Raw genomic sequence first — 18,690 nt, forward strand, 5'->3', positions numbered from 1 at the left:
AGTCAATTAAAAGTGTGCATTATTCTGAATTACAAGCGCCTCTGTAGTGCAATTGGAAGAATGACGGCACATTGCGCCCTTCGATTGGAATAGGCCTAAGTTCGATTCTCGTCGCGATGGGAGGAATCTTTATCTGGACGATTCAATCAAAGGTGAGTTAGCCGATCTCATACAGAGGTAGCAGGGTTTTTCATCCTGCATACAGACAAATCGGCCATTCAGAACACATGCAATTTACAGAGACAAAAAATACTAGTTGTGGTTGGAGGTGGGCGGTAGATGGCGTTGATGGAGATGATTCGTAGTAGTGGTTGAGACAGTTGTAGGTGTCCTCCCACGATGAGTCTTCGGACTCCTTGGAGGTATCAGGAATAATAATAATATAGTGCAGCCACTGTAAAACTTTTATACCTCTATATTTGAGCACTTCTGGTCAAACATCATTTACTCCAGTTGCCCAACCTTTTTGTGATTTCCCTCCCCTTTAAACCTCAAGATATGTACTCTTGATTGTATTATTCTTAAATATTTTCTCTAATTATCTCTTTGAATAATCTTTCAAACTGATTATTCTACACATCCAGAATATTCACCTTCGATTTTTATGCCACCTTTATCATATTTGATTCCTTTTACAGTACTTTGCCCTCCATTTTTATATTTTTTTAATAGTCCTAAGAGCATTTTGCCACTTTCATTATGCTTATCTCCTAACGCTTCCCAAGGCTTTTCTTTAGCTATTTTTATACACAGCCTAGATCCCCCCCCCCCAGTCAGTTTGCATTTGTCTATTTGGAAATATAGAACAGAGATTCACTAATTTTTTGAAAGTATCCAAGTTCATATCATTGTTTGGATATAATTTTGAATCGTGCCTAATCACAATAAAATTATGATGAACTTTTTAATCAGTTATTGTGGGATTTTGTCATTGATTACATACTTTTTTCAATATTGTTACTGAGATTTTAGATAATATGCTTTCATGTATGTCATGAGATCATTACAGTTTTTGTATATAAAACTGTAAAAACAAACTTTGTTCCTATCTTTCTTTCAGAATGTGGAAGTCTGTCAGGATATTTTATGTTCTTGGTTTTCTGCTGCACAAAATTTTACAAAAATTCTTTTCATTTCAGGCAAGGCTCATTGTGGTTGCTGTAATTGCACCTATTCTTATTATTGTTGGAGCAAGATATGCAGTTGTTTATTTCAAGTCAAAGAATTTGATTATCCGTACTGTAGGTGGTCATCCCGATATGATGCATATGGCTAATGTAATGTTCATTTGTTTTGGGTTACTGTTATTTAATCTTCAGTTACAGGTAAGTTTTTAATTTTCATATATCTCGGTCTTTTATAATCAATCAAATAATACAATAAAATTATATTTTAAAAAAAGTGCTTATCTCGCTGTCACATAGTGTTTCTGCCCTCTGCCTTTTCTGTAGTTATTTTTGTAAGGAAAATTCATCTGAATTGATCTTTAATCTCTTCACTTTTTTATAAACCTATAAAAAATGCTTGTGTTCATCTTTATAAAAGCATGTGTGTAGCATCCAGTTGCCATTCTATATATATATATACAGTTCATCTTCAAACCTAATGAACTAACATTATTTTTTCTTTTGTTCCCATTTTATGTTTTTTTGCACTACCTTACCTCTTCTGTTGTTCTCTAAAATGTATAACTGCAGTTCAAAATTAATGTCAGCAAGTTCTTTCTAGTTTTATTAATCCTTGAATCACATGTGACACTTAGTTGCATAAGCAGTGCAGCTTATCTTCTATGGAAGTAATATATACAAACAGCAGTTGTTTCTATGAATTATATTTTGCTTTTGGGATGATTTTTAGCAGGTTTAAATTGTATTTACCTTGGCAAAAGTGGTTTCTCTTTACTTAGCTTATATGGAATTGAGGATTAATTAATCATGAGCATCATATAAAATGAAATAATATCAAATAAAAGATCAGATAATGCATAAATGAGTGCCCATATAATGTTTTCCTTGTTCCCGTAAACCTATTACACTGCATCTTGATAGCTTAAGTTACTATCAAGTTGCCATGCTGTGGTGATATCATGAAATATAGGTAAGTTAATTCCTCTAGAATATGAACTGTTTATTTTAATAGAAATAAAACAGATATATATCTTTACTGCATGTTTTTAAGCCACAAAATGTTAACATACAAATCTGTGACTGCCAAACTAAAGCAAAGCATTATGTTAAATGTCTTGTATACTCATTTCAAACATATATTGACTACTAGATATTTGATTTGAACTTATTTTTGAAACCATGTTTAAAAAACACAAATTCTATGCACAACTTTTCTGCAGTCTGCAATTTATTTAGATTAATTTTAATTTAATAAGAGTTTGCCGAATATAGTTTTTTTAAGCCTTAGTTGTTGCAGTGGTGTAGCCTAGAGCTTTTGCTGCCCGGGGCGGTCCCTGAGTTTGCCGCCCCTCTCAATACATATCAAAAATACTACAAAAAGTCAAAACGACATATAGGGAAATAAATTAAAACACTGTTTATTTTTGAGATAAAACTTTAATTTCAACATTCTAAAATGTTATATTTTTTGCTTTTCTGTTAGCAAAATCATCAAAAAGACATTGGCAAAGTCTATTTCATAGTAATGTAGGTAATTCTTAATCAGTTTTATTTAGAAAAACTCCTCTCACAACTAGCAACACTTACAGCAATTGTGAGGAAAATTCGCAGTAGTATTACAATATTTGGAAAAATGAGTTCTCGAGACTGTATTTTAGAATTAACTGTAAAAGTTCAAAGTGCCGCCCCCTCTAGCTACGCCACTGCTTAGTTGGCTCTATTGTGACTGTTGTGCTTTTCCTCTCTGCCATCTCTTTGGTGGAGACATTGCAGTGGAAATCAAATACTAACACACAGAATTGTATTTTAGCATTTGGTTTCCGTTTTTTGTTATTTTATCATTTTTTGCATTCTTTTAACATGGTTTTGCTATTTTTGTTTCTGTTGCTCATCCATTTACAGCGACCTCAAGTTTCTGACCTTCAAATGAACAAACCTTCAATTAACCAAAGCTTGAACAGATTAGTGCCCCAACTGACTTGGGTAGAGCACCATGCATTTGTACCTTCAGTTATGTAACCCATCAATTATCTGACTGGCAAATTACTTATATGCTGTGACAGGTAATTGGAGGATTACTATATTTAATTCTTGTAGGGTTACGCCTCTCTTCATTTCTGATCTTATCCATTTTTGATTTTCCCCACAATTTTCATGAGTGTTTATATTTCTGCAGTAGCTTGCTCCTAACCATTTCAGCTTATTTCAAGTTAAACTGTTCCTGTTAAACAGTTTAATCTTGTTTTTGTGTTTGGATGAGGGTCATTTCAGAAGTTCTACACACTATGTGCATGGCCAATTCGTTTTTTCATTGTTAGGTCGAGAACTTTTCAGACCACCCTCGTAGTTGGCTTTTGAATAGTGAATGTAATTTTTCAAATGCTTTCCACCTAAGCATCTTTTAACTTTCTCCATGATATTTTGTTCCATTGATATATTGTCCTAAGCATATGTAATGATCTACTTGTTTAATTTCATCATTATTGATTTCTATTATTTCTTGCTGGACATAGCTATTGAACATAACTTGGGTCTTTTTTAGGTTTATCTTTAGGCTAGCTGTTTTGCTAGCAATTTGGAGTTCATGGATACGAGTCTGCAATTCCTGTGCAGTTGAAGTAAAGATAACTGTCATCTGCAAAGCACAAATGGCTTAAATTGCTTCCATTTATCTTCAGACTCCTTCCCAATCAAGAAGTTCGAATATTTCTTCTAGGCATGCTGTGAATAATTTTGGCGATATCATGTCAAAAATAGTAAAGGGGAAAAAAAATCCTTAGCCCATCAATGTACAAGAAATGTACTATGGGCTTACAAATAACCTTTTTTGTGTGAGAGCAACATAAAAAAAAAATAATTTTCTATTATATCTGGATTTTTATTGTATAGGAAAAATAACTGTCCATTCTCAGAATTACTCAATATGAGCTGAGAGAAAATTGTCTCACTTGCTGACTTGTAGTTAAATTCAAATCTGAGGGATATCATCAAATATTATACAAAACAAACTGCACATAGTGTTCAGTTGAAAGTTATATAGTTTCAGTTGTCCATATGGGAACTTTATCTTTCTTTTCTTTTTCTTTTCCACATTCATTCATTCTCTCTTATCTTTTAAATTCTTTAGAGAGATAAGAGAGAATGAATGAATGAATGAGAAAGAAAAATGTTAAAGATCTCACTTAACAGTTCCTCATTGGAGTGTAGATTGTCTGTTGCTTGCTTTCTAGCTGGCATTTTTTTTACCTGGTGACAGCTGTTCTAAAACTTGCAACTATTGTGCATGCCCATTACCAAGATTCAAAGTGAAACTCTAGTAACAAACAGTAGTAACATATCTCATAGGAACACTTACAAATAGACAAAAGAATATATATATATATATATATATATATATATATATATATATATATACACACACACACACATAATATACACACACACACACACAACATTACTTCTATGTAATTCCTTAAGGATTATGCATCAAGGTAAGCTGCTTAAATATATTTAAGTTCCATTTGTTTTGCCACCCTTAACCACATGGAGGTTAGGATAATACTAACTAAGGTGTACAGTTGTATCAATAAATGCCAACAAATACATATACAGTATATGTTAGCTTGTAAGACGATATTTGAAGTTAAGAAAAAAATTGCTGAAAATAGGGTCATCTTATACTTTGGGTATAAAATTTGAACCTTTGAATTTGGCAATGGAAAACATTGTCGAATGATTGTCTCGCTTCTACAGTAATGTATACTGTGTAGCAGTGCTATGTTACACACACATGCATTGGGTTCTGATAAACTTTCATTTTTATATTATGCAAATTTTCACTCAATATATGTATAGTACGCCCACAGATTCGAGACCCCTTGACACTTCTGAGGATGTCAACAGAAGGAGAATCCATTCCGATAATAGGGTAATCAATCCGTATTGTGGGATGAGTTGTTTATTATTACACATCGGAAAATTAACTTCTCGTTTATGATCATTGTAGTTTTTAAAGTGTTAACTATGTTGCTTGTATAACAGTTGGAAAATTTTACCTATAAAGCACGTGATTTCATGTGTTGGCGACCAATTCATACATCCTTCATTTCTTTCTCCTCTTCAACACGAACAGACTATTCTTGGCAATTCTCCAAACGAAGCTCTCTAAAGTGTCGACATACTATAATACTGTTAAAAATTAACATAAGTAAAACAGCTGAGATTTTTGCGCTACCATCTTATACTCATCCTCCTACCCTTTTTAATTGGGTCACCAGTTTCCACGTGGTTTTTAATTGTCATGTTGGATTGTTTCCTTGTCAGTGTCAAGGTATTTGCTCTCATCCACACTCTTTCTCCTATACATTAATGACTTCCTATAATTAACTTGCAATCCACTACATAGTTTTGCCAATGAGCGGTTACTCTATTCCTCTTCAAACCTTGTATCCAAATGAATCTAGATCTTCCATAACCAGTGTATTAAGCACTGATCTACTCTCACTATTCCTAACACATTCCTGGATGCTAACAATGTCAAGTTCGTTCCTAATATCCACATTTTTAATATGATATTTTCATTGATGCCATCTGTTCACACCCCCTAATCTTACTCAGGACTCTTATATCTCCAGTCTCTAGTCTTTGGTCAAGTGTTTTATTTCTAATCCAGCTCTCAGATTTATAAGTTAAAATTGGCTTGAACACCATTTTGTATACAACTAATTTAGTGTTTTGACTAATTTCTCTCTTATTCCATATAAATTTATTCATTTGACTTCTGACCACATCAGCTTTGTTGATTCTGTTGTCTATTTCCATATTTAATTTACCATCTTCACTAAAAATTGTGTTTAAGTAGCTGAAATGTTTTATTTATTTTATAGGTTCTCTATTAACAATTCAGTTGACATTTTCGATGCTTCTGCCTATTTTCATTCTCTTTGACTTGGTATTGCTGACCTTCATACCAATTCTATTACAACAGTTATTCAATTTAGTCAGGGAATCTTTCAGACTTGTACTGGGTTTATTTAAAAGTATAACATCATCTGCATAAAGTAAAGAGCTGAGATTAACATCTCCCATTTTGATGTCGGGTTTAATATCACTTCTTTTCAACCTTGTCTGTCACCAGATTTAAAATTAAACTGTCTTCCTTTACTTCCTTCAGTTCTGACTGCTGACTTACAACTCAATGACTAAGCATTGCTTGACATAATGCCCCATTGACACATACTGTAGCGTTTTGAATTGCTTTTCTCTTGGCACCTTGTCGTATGCCTTTTCCAGATCTGTAAAACATAAATACTGATTTTTGTTATATTCCCATGATTTCTCAACTATTTGTCTTAAAGTGAAAATTTGATCCTGACAGCCTCTATTTGGCCTGAATCCAGCTTGTTATTCACCAAGCTTCCTTTCCACAATCCATCTCAATTGTTTCTCAAGTATACTTGCATAAATCCAGGAACACTCAGTAGGGAAAATACCTCAAAATCTCTCATTCAGTTTTATTTCCCTTTTCGTACATGTGTACTATTGAGAGCTATACTCCAATCATCTGGAATTCGTCCCTCTGTCCTTACCTTCTGAACTATGCAGTGCAGCCACTGTAAGACTTTTATACCTCCATACTTGAGCATTTCTAGTCAAATATCATCTACTCCTGCTGTCTTTCCATATTTCAGATTTTTGTTGGCTTTTTCTAATTCAAGTATGGATATGTATTCCTGATTGCATGCCTGGTCAGTGTTTTTTTACCTATGTGCTATCATCACTGCTTGTTTCATTTAGCAATTTTTCAAAGTAATTACTGTATACATCAAGGATATCTTTTTCACTAATTTTCATGTCACCTGTCATCTCTAATTCCTTTTATAGCACTCTTTCCTCCATTTCTGAACTTTTTCAACAGACACCAGAATATTTTGCCACCTTCTTGATATTTATTTTCTATGTTCTTACCAAAGTTTTCCCTATGATTTTTGTTTAGCTAGTTTTACAGTCTTTAGTTTCTTACATTTGTCTCTGTATTCTTCTACACCAGCTGCCTTTTTACATTTCAGGCTTTGGACGGTTTTTTCTACTTCAAGTATGGATATGTGTTCCTGACTGCATGCCTGGTCAGTGTTTTTTATCACTGTGCTGTCATCACTGCTTGTTTCATTTAGCAAATTTTCAGAGTAATTACTCCATACTTCAAGTATATCTTTTTCTCCAGATTTCATGTCACCTTTATCATCTCTAATTCCTTATTCAGCTCTTTCCTCCATTTCTGAGCTTTTTCAACAATCTCCAGAATATCTTGTCACCTTCTTGATATTTATTTTCTATGTTCTTACCAAAGTCTTCCCTTGACCTTTGTTTAGCTTTCTTACATTTGTCTCTGTATTCTCTAATATCACAAACTGACTTATTTGCCAGGAGCTTTTGATATGCTTTCCCCCCCCCCCCCCCCTTCATTGCCTTTTTAACTTCCTGTGTCCACCATGGAGTTCTGATTTTTTTTTCCTTGCAGACAACCCTTACCACTTGCCTCTTTGGCTGAATCAGTCAATGTTTTCTTCAGGGCTTGCCACTGAATCTCCAAGGTTTGGTTCCTGTTCTCAAATTCTTTCATTTTTTCTTGAATAATGTTTGTGTATTTATTTTTTAGTCTACAGTTCACATCTGAGAACTGCTCAACTTTTATTCACTTTAAAACTTTCTTACATGCTCCTTCTTTTCAAGAGTAAATGGTGATCACTTCCAATTTCAAATCCTGTGTACACTCTAGTGTGCTACACCAGTTAGAAAACATCACTGTCAACAATAACATAGTCAATAAGACTTTTCTTATTCCATGCCTCTTCTCTCCATGTGAATTTGTGCACATTTTTATGTTGGAACATGGTGTTAGTAATAACCAGTCCATGTCCTGAGCAGAAATCCAACAGATATTTGCCATTATAATTAGCTTTGCTCTTTGATTCAAATTTTCCCAAAATATTTTTGTATGTCTGACATTCATTTCCTACTCTGTTATTTAAATCCCCAACAAGGGCCATCTTTTGCTTTTTTCATTGTCAGTTGCTTTCTCTAAAGCCTCAAAAAATTTCTCTACTTCTACCTTAGTAGAACTTTGTGATACAATAGGCAGAAATAAGTTTCATTGTCCAGTTCCCCATTCTGATATTTGTCCACATCACTCTACTTGATATTGCCTGCCATTCGAGAAGATTAGCTTTGTATTTAGTGTTCAATACTATTGCAACTCCTTCTTTTCCTTGATAGTCATTGCCTTAATATAACATTTTGTATTTATTGCTCAGAAAGATCTGACCAGTTTTTGTATTTTTTTGTTTCAGTCACCATTATTAAGTCAATCTGGTACTTATTCAATTCCTGAACTAGCTCCATTTCTTTGCCATTCAGGCTTCTTATGTTGATGAGTACCAATCTTGAACTAATGTTGATATGGGGTTGAGGGGTTCCGATTTGTTCCAGTAGCTGACTTTTTGCTGTTCTCCCTGATTCCCTGGAATAAACAATGGGGGAGGCTTGTGTAACTGGGCATGCCCCAACTAGCATGAAATTCTGTCATTGTGTACCATTATTTTATATTGTAGTTTAAGTCAATAGAAATACAATTTGTTCAGCTAAATCCCAAAATATCCAAGCCCATCCTAATTCTTTCAGTATCCAGGTAGATACCTCACAGGGTTCACCACTAGAAGGCGAGGATTGGACATTGGGTCAAAAGCTCTGGTCCACTGTTTGCATTCTTTTAAGGGCTATGTGGAGGTCTCCTCTCAGTTATACAGCTTTGACCCTCAAGCACCCCCAAATCCCAAATTTGCCAGACCTTAAAATATTGTTTTCAAATTTAGGGTGATGCACCAGAAACATTAAGAATTTTCATGTCCATCTAGAAGAGGACAATCTTCTTAAGAGATGACTCCATCACAAATTCCATTCATTTGCTCTCATAGATGCTCTTTCTACGTTGTCTTTTTTTATAAGCATTTCTTGAGTGCTGCTCCATTGAACTGTTCACCTCAATTCCCCTAATCATTTTTCTTTAATCACATAAGAAGATGAGCCGCTCTCAACTTATTAAGTTCTCATCCTCTTTTATTCATCTATCACCATTGTTTGTAATGGACTTTCTCTATGCCAGATTCTTTCTTTCACCCTTATAAAATCGCATATAGAAGGATTTTTATACAAAAATACCTTATATACCGATTTTACTGGAAAGCGAAAATCCATACAAACATCATCATCATCAAATTCCTGCCATGTACCCTCAAGGGGTGTACAGGATATGATAGTACTACATGAAAAAAATTACATCATTATTAATTTCCTATCTACAATTTTCCTCCAAATCAGTCTGTTACTTGTCAAGACTCCAACATTATCAGATCTTATATTTCTATCGTCTAAAGCACTTTGTACTGTATCAATCCACCTATATCTTGGTCTTCCTCTGGGTCGTTTTGCTGCCAACCTGGCAGAGAACACTTGTTTTGCTAATCTTTCCTCGCCCATTCTGTTTAAGTGACCATACCACCTGAGATTAGCTCTGCTAACGCATTCCTGGATGCTGATAATGTCAAGTTCTTTCCTAATATCCTCGTTTTTAATATGATATTGGCATTGATGCCATCTGTTCATGCCTCTAATCTTTCTCAGGACTCTCATATATACGGTCTCTAGTCTTTGATCAGGTGTTTTACTTCTGACCCAGCTCTCAGATCCATAAGTTAAAACTGGTTTAAACACTGTCTTGTATACAGCTAATTTAGTGTTCCGACTAATTTCTCTCTTATTCCATATGAATTTATTCAATTGACTTCCCACCATACCAGCTTTGCTGATTCTGTTGTCTATTTCTATATTTAATTTACCATCTTCAGTAAAAATCGTGCCTAAATAGCTGAAATGTTTTACTTGTTCCACAGGTTTTCCATTCACAACACAGTTGACATTTTCAATGATTCTGCCTATTTTCATTGTCTTTGTCTTTTTATTGCTGACCTTCATACCATATCTATTACAACAGCTATTCAATTTAGTCAGAGAATCTTGCAGACTTGTAGCAGATTTATTTAGAAGTATAACATCGTCTGCATAAAGCAAGGAGCTGACATTAACATCTCCAATTTTGATATCATGTTTAATACCACTTTCCTTCATAATGTGATCCATATAGAAAATGAATAACAGAGAGGATAATGTACATCCTTGTCTCACACCAGATTTAACATTAAACCATCTTCCTGTACTTCCTTCAATTCTAACTGCTGACTTACAACTCAAATAAAGACTAAGTATTGCTTGATATAATGCCCCAATGACACCATATAACTGTAGGTATTGAATAGCTTTTCTCTCTCTTGGTACCTTGTCATATGCCTTTTCAAAATCAACAAAACTTAAATACAGATCTCTGTTATATTCCCATGCTTTCTCGACTATTTGTCATAAAGTGAAGATCTGATCCTGACAGCCTCTATTTGGCCTGAATCCAGCTTGTTCTTCACCAAGCTTTTCTTCCACAATTCTTCTCAACCGTTTCTCAAGTATACTTGCCTAGATCTTGCCAGGAACACTCAGTAGGGAAATACCTCTATAATTCTCACATGCAGTTTTCTTTCCCTTTTTATATATGGGTACTATGAGAGCTCTACTCCAATCATCGGGAATTCGTCCCCTCTGTCCAGGCTTTCTGAACTATGCAGTGCAGCCACTGTAAGACTGTTATACCACCATACTTCAGCATTTCTGGTCGAATATCATCTACTCCTGCTGCCTTTCCACATTTCAAGCCTTTGATGGCTTTTTCTACTTCAAGTATGGATATGTATTCCTGACTGCATGCCTGGTCAGTGTTTTTTACCACTGTGCTGTCATCACTGCTTGTTTCATTTAGCAGTTTTTCAAAGTAATTACTCCATACTTCAAGGATATCTTTTTCTCCCGTTTTCATGTTGCCTTTATCATCTCTAATTCCTTTTACAGCACTCTTTCCTACATTCTTAAGCTTCTTCAACAACCTCCAGAATATTTTGCCACCTTCTTGATATTTATTTTCTATATTCTTGCCAAAGTCCTCCCAAGACTTTTGTTTAACTAGTTTTACAGTGTTTAGCATTCTTACATTTGTCTCTATACTCTAAGAGCACAAGCTGACTTATTTGACAGGAATTTTTGATATGCTTTCTTCTTTTCCTTTACTGCCGCTTTAACTTCCTGTGTCCACCAGGGAGTTCTGATTTTTTTTATCCTTACAGACAACCTCACAACATGCCTGTCTGGCAAAATCAATCAATGTTTTCTTCAGAGTTTGCCACTGAATCTCCAAGGTTTGATTCCTGCTCTCAAACTCTTTTATTTTTTCTTCAATAATCTTTGTGTATTTTAGTCTACAGTTCACATCTGAGAGCTGCTCAACTTTTATTCGCTTTAAAACTTTCTTACATGTTATTCTTTTCAATATTAAATTCAATTTTATCCTGCTCAAGACTAAATAGTGATCACTTCCAATTTCAAATCCTCTATACACTGGTGTCCTGCACCAGGGAGAAAACATCACTATCAACAATAACATAGTCAATGAGACTCTTCTTATTCCTAGCCTCTTCTCTCCATGTGAATTTTTGCACATTTTTATGTTGGAACATGGTGTTAGTAATAACCAGTCCATGTCCTGAGCAGAAATCTAACAGATATTTGCCATTATTATTAGCTTTGCTCTTTTCTCCAAATTTTCCCAAAATATTTTTGTATGTTTCACAATCATTTCCTACTCTTCTATTTAGATCCCCAACAAGGACCAACTTTTCATTTTTCATTGTGTCAGTTGCTTTTTCTAAAGCCTCAAAAAATTCCTCCACTTCTACCTTTGTAGAACCTTCTGTGGTACCATAGGCATAAATATGTCTGATTGTCCAGTTCTCCATTTTCATATTTGCCCACATTACTCTACTTGAGACTGACTGCCATTCAAGAAGATTAGCCTCGGAGTTTGTGTTGAATACTATGGCTACTCCTTCTTTTCCTTGATTGTCATTGCCTGAATATAACATTTTGTATTTATTGTTCAGAAAGATCTCGCCAGTTTTGGTCTTTTTTGTTTCAGTCACCCCTATTCTGTCGATCTGGTACTTATCTAATTCCTCAGCTAGCTCCATTTCTTTGTCATTCAGGCTTCTTGCGTTGATAGTACCGATCTTTAACTCTGGTGATGTTGAGTTGGGGTTTGCTTTCAGATTTGTTCCAGTAGGTGACTTTTCGCTGTTTGCCCTGGTTCCCTGCCGAAAACAACGGGGGCCTTGTTTAACCGGGCGACTCCCCAGCCGGCATGAAATTCTGTCATGTTGTACCATCATTTTTTTTATTTTGGTTTAACCAATAAGAATACAATTTGGTTGGCTAAATCCCAAATTGCCAGCCCATCCTCGTTCGTTCAGTATCCAAGTAGATACCCAACAGGGTGCACCATGAGAAGGTGAGGATTGGACATTAGGTCAGAAGCCCTGGTCGGTTCTCCGCATTCCTTTAAAGGCTATGTGGAGGTCTCCTCTCAGTTATACAACTTTGACCCTTAAGCACCCCTCCATACAAACATACATGTGGTTAATCAGCATTTTTTTTATACTTATGTAATATTTAATTAATTTAAAGTGAATTGTTAAATAATATAACTGCCAAATTAATGTAAACATCAAAGAAAGTTAAGTGTGAATTAATTTGTAACAAAAGAAAGTTCCAGACGGATTAATTTGTGACCTGAGGCAATTACTATCGCGAAGGTCAAAGTGTGTACGGGGAGTTTTCCCACATTATCTCAATGACAAAAAAGGTGGCGGGTGCAGACCTGGGAAATACCCAAGGGAATGGAAACATAGTAGAACCCAAGGTCGTAGGAAGAGAATAAAAGGGGGAAGGATAAAGAGTTCAAGGCTCTTTTCCCACAGGTAGTAAGGCTCTTTCTCGTTGGTGGCTTGTGGTGCTTAGGCGTGCACTTTTGATTTTGTTGTCGCCTTTACCCAGACGCTTTTCCGGCTCTCGATTCCAATCCTAGATACAAGGAATTCCAGTGTGTCTTACCAACTCAAGGTTGTGGATCCACATCCTGCCAACAGACGTCCAGAGGTGATAGAAGGCTCGATTATTCAGTGACAACGGTCCTTTCTGAAATTCCAGCCGCCAAGTTTTCAGAAGGTTTCCGTTGATGAAATAACTTTGATATTGTAATAGGTGCCTGGTAGTGAGCTATAATGGAAGGTAAAAGAAGGATCTACAATTGCAGACTATACGACCAAGTAAGGCCTTTTATTAGAACTTTCTAAAAGTGAAACATGTGGAAGAGATTGCTATTGTATTGAAAATTTTGTTAGAGTTAAGATCTCTTAATAAGGACTCTAGGTCGTGAGTTTAAATATTTGTGAAATAGCCTGCTGAGTTATGTGTGTTAAGTTAGAGTTAGCATATGTGAAGATTTAGGGTGCATGATATGATTTAATGTCCGAGTTAAAATATGATACAGTATGCACAAGTCTGTTTTAGTATATGAATAATTTATAGGAATAATTAGTGCATTAGTCAATTTGTTTAAAGAAGAATTGTGAAGCTAGGTTGATAAATTCGAATCCAAGCTAATATTGGTGAAAAGTATAGAGCCTGAGAGAGATTTTGAATTTAGTATCGACCCTTTTGTATTTTCAATTAGAATGAATAAATTGTTTTCTTTATCAAATAATTTGCCTGATTCCTGCATACCAATGCACCGTTCATCAAAATCGAACCTGTATAATCTAAGGGGATAGTTTACCATGACTGTAGAATTGAGTTTTATGTTTCTTGATAGAAGGCTCTTTATCACTTTGCTTAGCACGAAGTATTTTCATGCTAAGCGAAGTGTTTTTATCTTTAGGAAGGATATTTAAATCTTATCTAAGACTCCTGATGGTGCAGTTGAAATAATAAAATAAATTTTCAGAAGTCAAAATTGTAGAAATACGCTTGCTGTTATAACAATAGAATTTGGCTCTAACCCGAGGCAAGTTCTCAAGTTATAAAATTATGAGCATGTGAATAGCTTAGATACAACTTGAGAAAGGGGAAGGGTCAAAAGGTTATGTGTAAGGATTAAGAATAAGTAACTAGATCAAGCAACGGATTATATACATGCCGTTATGACAAGAATTTAATGAGTATATTTGAACAAGTGACAGATAAATATTGAATAGACTTTCAGAATCAAGTATAAATAAAATTTGAAGTAAAACAACAATAAAAAACTTTATTTTTACAACTCTACACTTATCCACACATGCGTACTTGTGTTACAGGTTTTGTAACTTCCCATAAACGTTTGGAGGGTTTGACACTAAAGAATGAAAAAAAAAAAATGCCATTTCAACATTCTCATGTATAAAGGTAAGGTTGTGCATTTTGCTTTTAAGAAATCTCAAAGAACATTATATATAATGGGATAAAGCTGAAGAAACTAATAAGGCTTAGAGATCTTGGAGGGATGTGAGATACAGAATTGAATTTCAGAGGCTGCATTGCAAGGGTAGTTAACATGATGCAGAGGATATGACTTCTACTAATACATCAGCAAACTGTATCTCCAGGATTTCAAGGGGATTTTCAACATTAAGTATTTGATATGGAAAAAATCCATCAAAATATTGACATGTACCATATGTACTCCTAATCAAGAGAAGTACATAGTCAAGAGGAATGTAATCAATTGTACTATGCGCTCCTGATTGCATTCTTGTTAACTTTTTTCCTTTTTTTTTTTTTTTTTTTTTGCCACGGTTTCTGTCACTTTTTGTTTGATTCAGTAATCTTTCAAAGTAATTACTTTAGACATCTACAGTATTCTTATCTGCAGCTTTCATGTTACCTTTATCATCTGATTCCTTTTATAGTACTCTTTCCTGCATTTCTGAGCTTTTTTCGTATTCAGCTACCAGAACATTTTGCGACTTTCCTGATATTTATCTTCTATATTCTCACCCAAATCTTCCCATGATTTTTTATTTAGCTACTTTTACACAATACTTTGCTTTCTTATATTTTTTCCTATGTTCTCTCAGAAGTCACATGTCAGTTTACTTGCTAGAAACTTTTGATATGCTTTCCAGGACTGCTCTTCTTAAACTTATGTCCACCACAGAGTTCTGATTTTTATATCCTTGCTGACAACTTCACCACTTGCCTGAGTTAGTCTTTCTTCAGTCTTCCACTGTCTCGAAGGTTTGATTCTTGTCTTCAGAGGTTTCATTTTTTTTCTTGAATAATGTATATTTAAGTCTACAGGTTGCCTCTGAAAGCTGCTTAAGTATGATTCTTTTTAAAACTTTCTTTCACTCTTTCTTACTTTACTTTTCAATATGATATTAGATTTCATCCTGTTTGCAACTAAATGAGCACTAGCTATTTAAAATCCCTTGTGTATTCTTGTGTCCTGAAGATATCCCTATCAACAATCATATAGTCAATGAGACTTATTTTTTCTTGTGTCCTCTCCATTTGAATTTGTGCATATCATTATGTTGGAACATGGTGTTGGTATTTACTAGTCCTGAACAGAAATCCAGCAGTTACTTATTATTAGCTCTGGTCTTCTCTCAAAATTTTCTCAAAACATTTCTGTATGTTGTATTCATTCTACGCTGCTGTTTAGATCCCTAATAAATAGAAACTTTTCCTTTTTCTTTGTCATCGGCCTTCTTTAAAGATTACCAAAATCCCTCCACTTCTTCTTTAGTATACCTTTCTGTGGCATCATAAGCAGGGATCAGTGAATATGCTTACTTACTCTCCCTTGGCAAATAGATTTTGCCAGCTGGCAAGTAGCTGCAGACTGGGAAAAAATATAATTTTTTTTAAATTAATAAAAAATAAATTTTAAAGTCTTTTTTACTTGAAAAAAATACAGAGAATATGTATAATATAAAGGGCCATTTTAGTAATAAAAATAAGTGTAACAAATTATATTTTCCAAAAAAGCAATTTTGGAGAAATGTCTTTTCTACTCCTCCTTCTTAGCTAAATGTCTTGTTATATATCCAACATGATTTTAAGCAGTGAGCCTTCATCCCTGCAGATAGTCTCTCTCTCTCATTACAGCTATCTTCATTCTTTCTTTCCTTGTCTCAGAATACTGATGCCAACTCTGGCCTCTCTTTATGGCATCACTGAACTCCAGAAGGCCTTTGGCAATATCTCCCTTCAAGCTATTTTTCAAGCACTGTTGCAGGTTGTCCAGAAGCTTTCTTTTCTGTTACTTAAATTAAGTGGATATTAAATCCAATATTATTTCAAAGCCGAATACAGAAACTATAAAAGTTTGTGCCGAATATAGTTAGAAACTCTAAAAGCTTCGGCGAAGTTTGACCAGAAAGCTTACGGGAATATACTTGCTGCCGTACTACTTTTGGGTGAGGCAACTCGTAGTATGGTGACGAGTATATTCCAGTAAGCTCTCTGGTCAAACTTTGCCGAAACTTTTATAGTTTCTATATTCGGCTTTGAAATAATGTTGGGTTTAATATCCATTTAATTAATATAATTTTGCATCATCGAAGTAAACCCTTTTGGCCCTTTATTTTAGTAAATACTTTAGTGAATAGGTTACGCACCAACTGAGAGTTTTCTTATAGAAAATACATCTCTCCCACGCTTTGAGTTCCTTAGTACTGGGAGTTTTTGCTCTGTTAGGTTTCTGCCTAGTCTGACGAAAACCAATAAGTTTGAAACAGCTGTCAGTCTAGCAAAACCTTATCCAACAAGCAATAGGAGGCAAATATATGGATGCTTACTAGTGATCATGCTTCCTATCGTTTGGCTGGGACAACTTGTAGTATGGTAGCGAGTATATTCCCATAAGCTCTCTGGTCAAACTTCGCCGAAACTTTTATAGTTTCTAACTATATTCGGCATGAAACTTTTATAGTTTCTGTATTCGTTTAAATAATGTTGAATTTATATCCACTTAATTTATATAATTTTGCATTGCCAAAGTGAAGCCTTTTGGCTCTATTTTAGTAAATTTCTTTTCTGTGTTTCAGATATTTACTCTTCAAAATCTTGCTTGCATGTAGTTGTCCATCACAGGACAAAGCACGACATTGAAAGACTGCAGAAACAGCAAGAAATTAGTACAACTGAGAAAAGAAAAAAAGCATGAGGTCACAAGCCAAAAAGAAAATTGTAAGAATAAGTGACAGAAAGAGAGCTTAAGCAGATAAGTTTTTTACAGTGATTCTATAATAAGGAGAGCACCTCATGATAATGCTACAAAATCTTGTTTCCCTGGCATGAGGGAGAAAAAGTGAAAGAGTTATTGAAGAAACGAACTTACAAACTTCACCTTCTTGCTCATCTACTGCTATGCTAATGAATCAATGTGCAGGTTGCGCAGAAGGAATGATGTGGAGTTTAAGGACCTATGGCTTGAGTTTGGTGGATGAAAAGATTTGTACAATGAAAGACTGCAGTTATATGGATTCAGAGTTAGGTGTCTGGAGAGCTTTGTTAACTGAGAGTGTGGAGGTGCAAAGTCAGGAAAACCAAAGAAATTAGGGCAATTCAATTCCGTGTCGCGAGTTTTATATGCTCCCTAAGAGTGCCACCTTTCCAAGTTTGAATTTCTCTTATCGTCCTGCCTATTGGTCTCCGACTGGGTGACTTCACCGATCAACATACGGGACTTTCTATTTTCGAGAACGTATGCATCACGAATTTTCTCAGATGTGATGCCCGCGGGTGCTTACGCTGCTCTTGTAGCGTTAGGGCGATCTTTGCCCTATGTTGCTGAATAATTTGCATTCCTTCTCTTGTAGAAAATCACTAATAATTTCTCTTATAACTGCCCCTTTTTGCTGACTTACATTTATACTTGACACACAGCTACATTAATTTTAATTCACATAATTCAAAGTTTAATATACAAGATGTTGTTTACAAAAAAAAAAAACAGTTATACTGTGCTAAAAGATAAGTATGCTTATTTATTTTATGTTCTGTTAGATTCTGGAATGGTGACGTCATGTAAAATGAGGTCGCGTATTTTAGATCTAACAAATCCTAAGCATATTTGGTTCAACTGAATGATTGGTTAGATCATATGAGTTACAGTATTAATAAAATCTTGCTAAATAAACCTGCATTTTTAATTATCTGATCTGTTTATAATAGCTGAGTATGCTGATTCTGATAATGACTGATGGACCCAACTTGGAGTTATATGAAATTATTTTATTACCATTGGGACTTGTTGTCATTCTTACCTGGATTGTAATTGGATTTTTTGCTGTAAGTACAAGTCCTAGATATTTATTAATGTAAAATAGAAGTCATAATGTTGAATTTTGGATGGATTAAATTCATGTCCTAATTCTGTTTTCGGAATTTCTTGGTCATAAGAAATTTGGTCAACTGAATGAGAGCATGAATTTGGAAAATTTTAAACTCATGACATTTTTCAAGTATTTATTAACACCAGATCTCCATGGAGTCAAAAGACCTGGTTTTTAAAGTTTATTTATAATTA

The 18,690-nt window shown here is 34.7% G+C and overlaps 1 protein-coding gene across 1 annotated transcript in view; it reads left to right on the plus strand.

Annotated features, from left to right (window-relative positions):
• Nucleotides 1–18,690, plus strand: part of LOC150101763 (uncharacterized) — a 159,718-nt gene that overhangs the window by 76,273 nt on the left and 64,755 nt on the right. Inside the window, exons 4-5 of the mRNA XM_090400450.1 lie at nt 1,140–1,325; nt 18,336–18,452. Of these exons, the coding sequence (XP_090256576.1) occupies nt 1,140–1,325; nt 18,336–18,452 (303 nt within the window). The remainder of the gene's footprint in view (nt 1–1,139; nt 1,326–18,335; nt 18,453–18,690) is intronic.

The sequence above is a fragment of the Typopeltis vanoorti genome, chromosome 11 (genome assembly GCF_054136105.1).
Source record: "Typopeltis vanoorti isolate ZY-2024b chromosome 11, IOZ_Tvanoo_1.0, whole genome shotgun sequence".
NCBI lineage: Eukaryota > Metazoa > Arthropoda > Arachnida > Uropygi > Thelyphonidae > Typopeltis > Typopeltis vanoorti.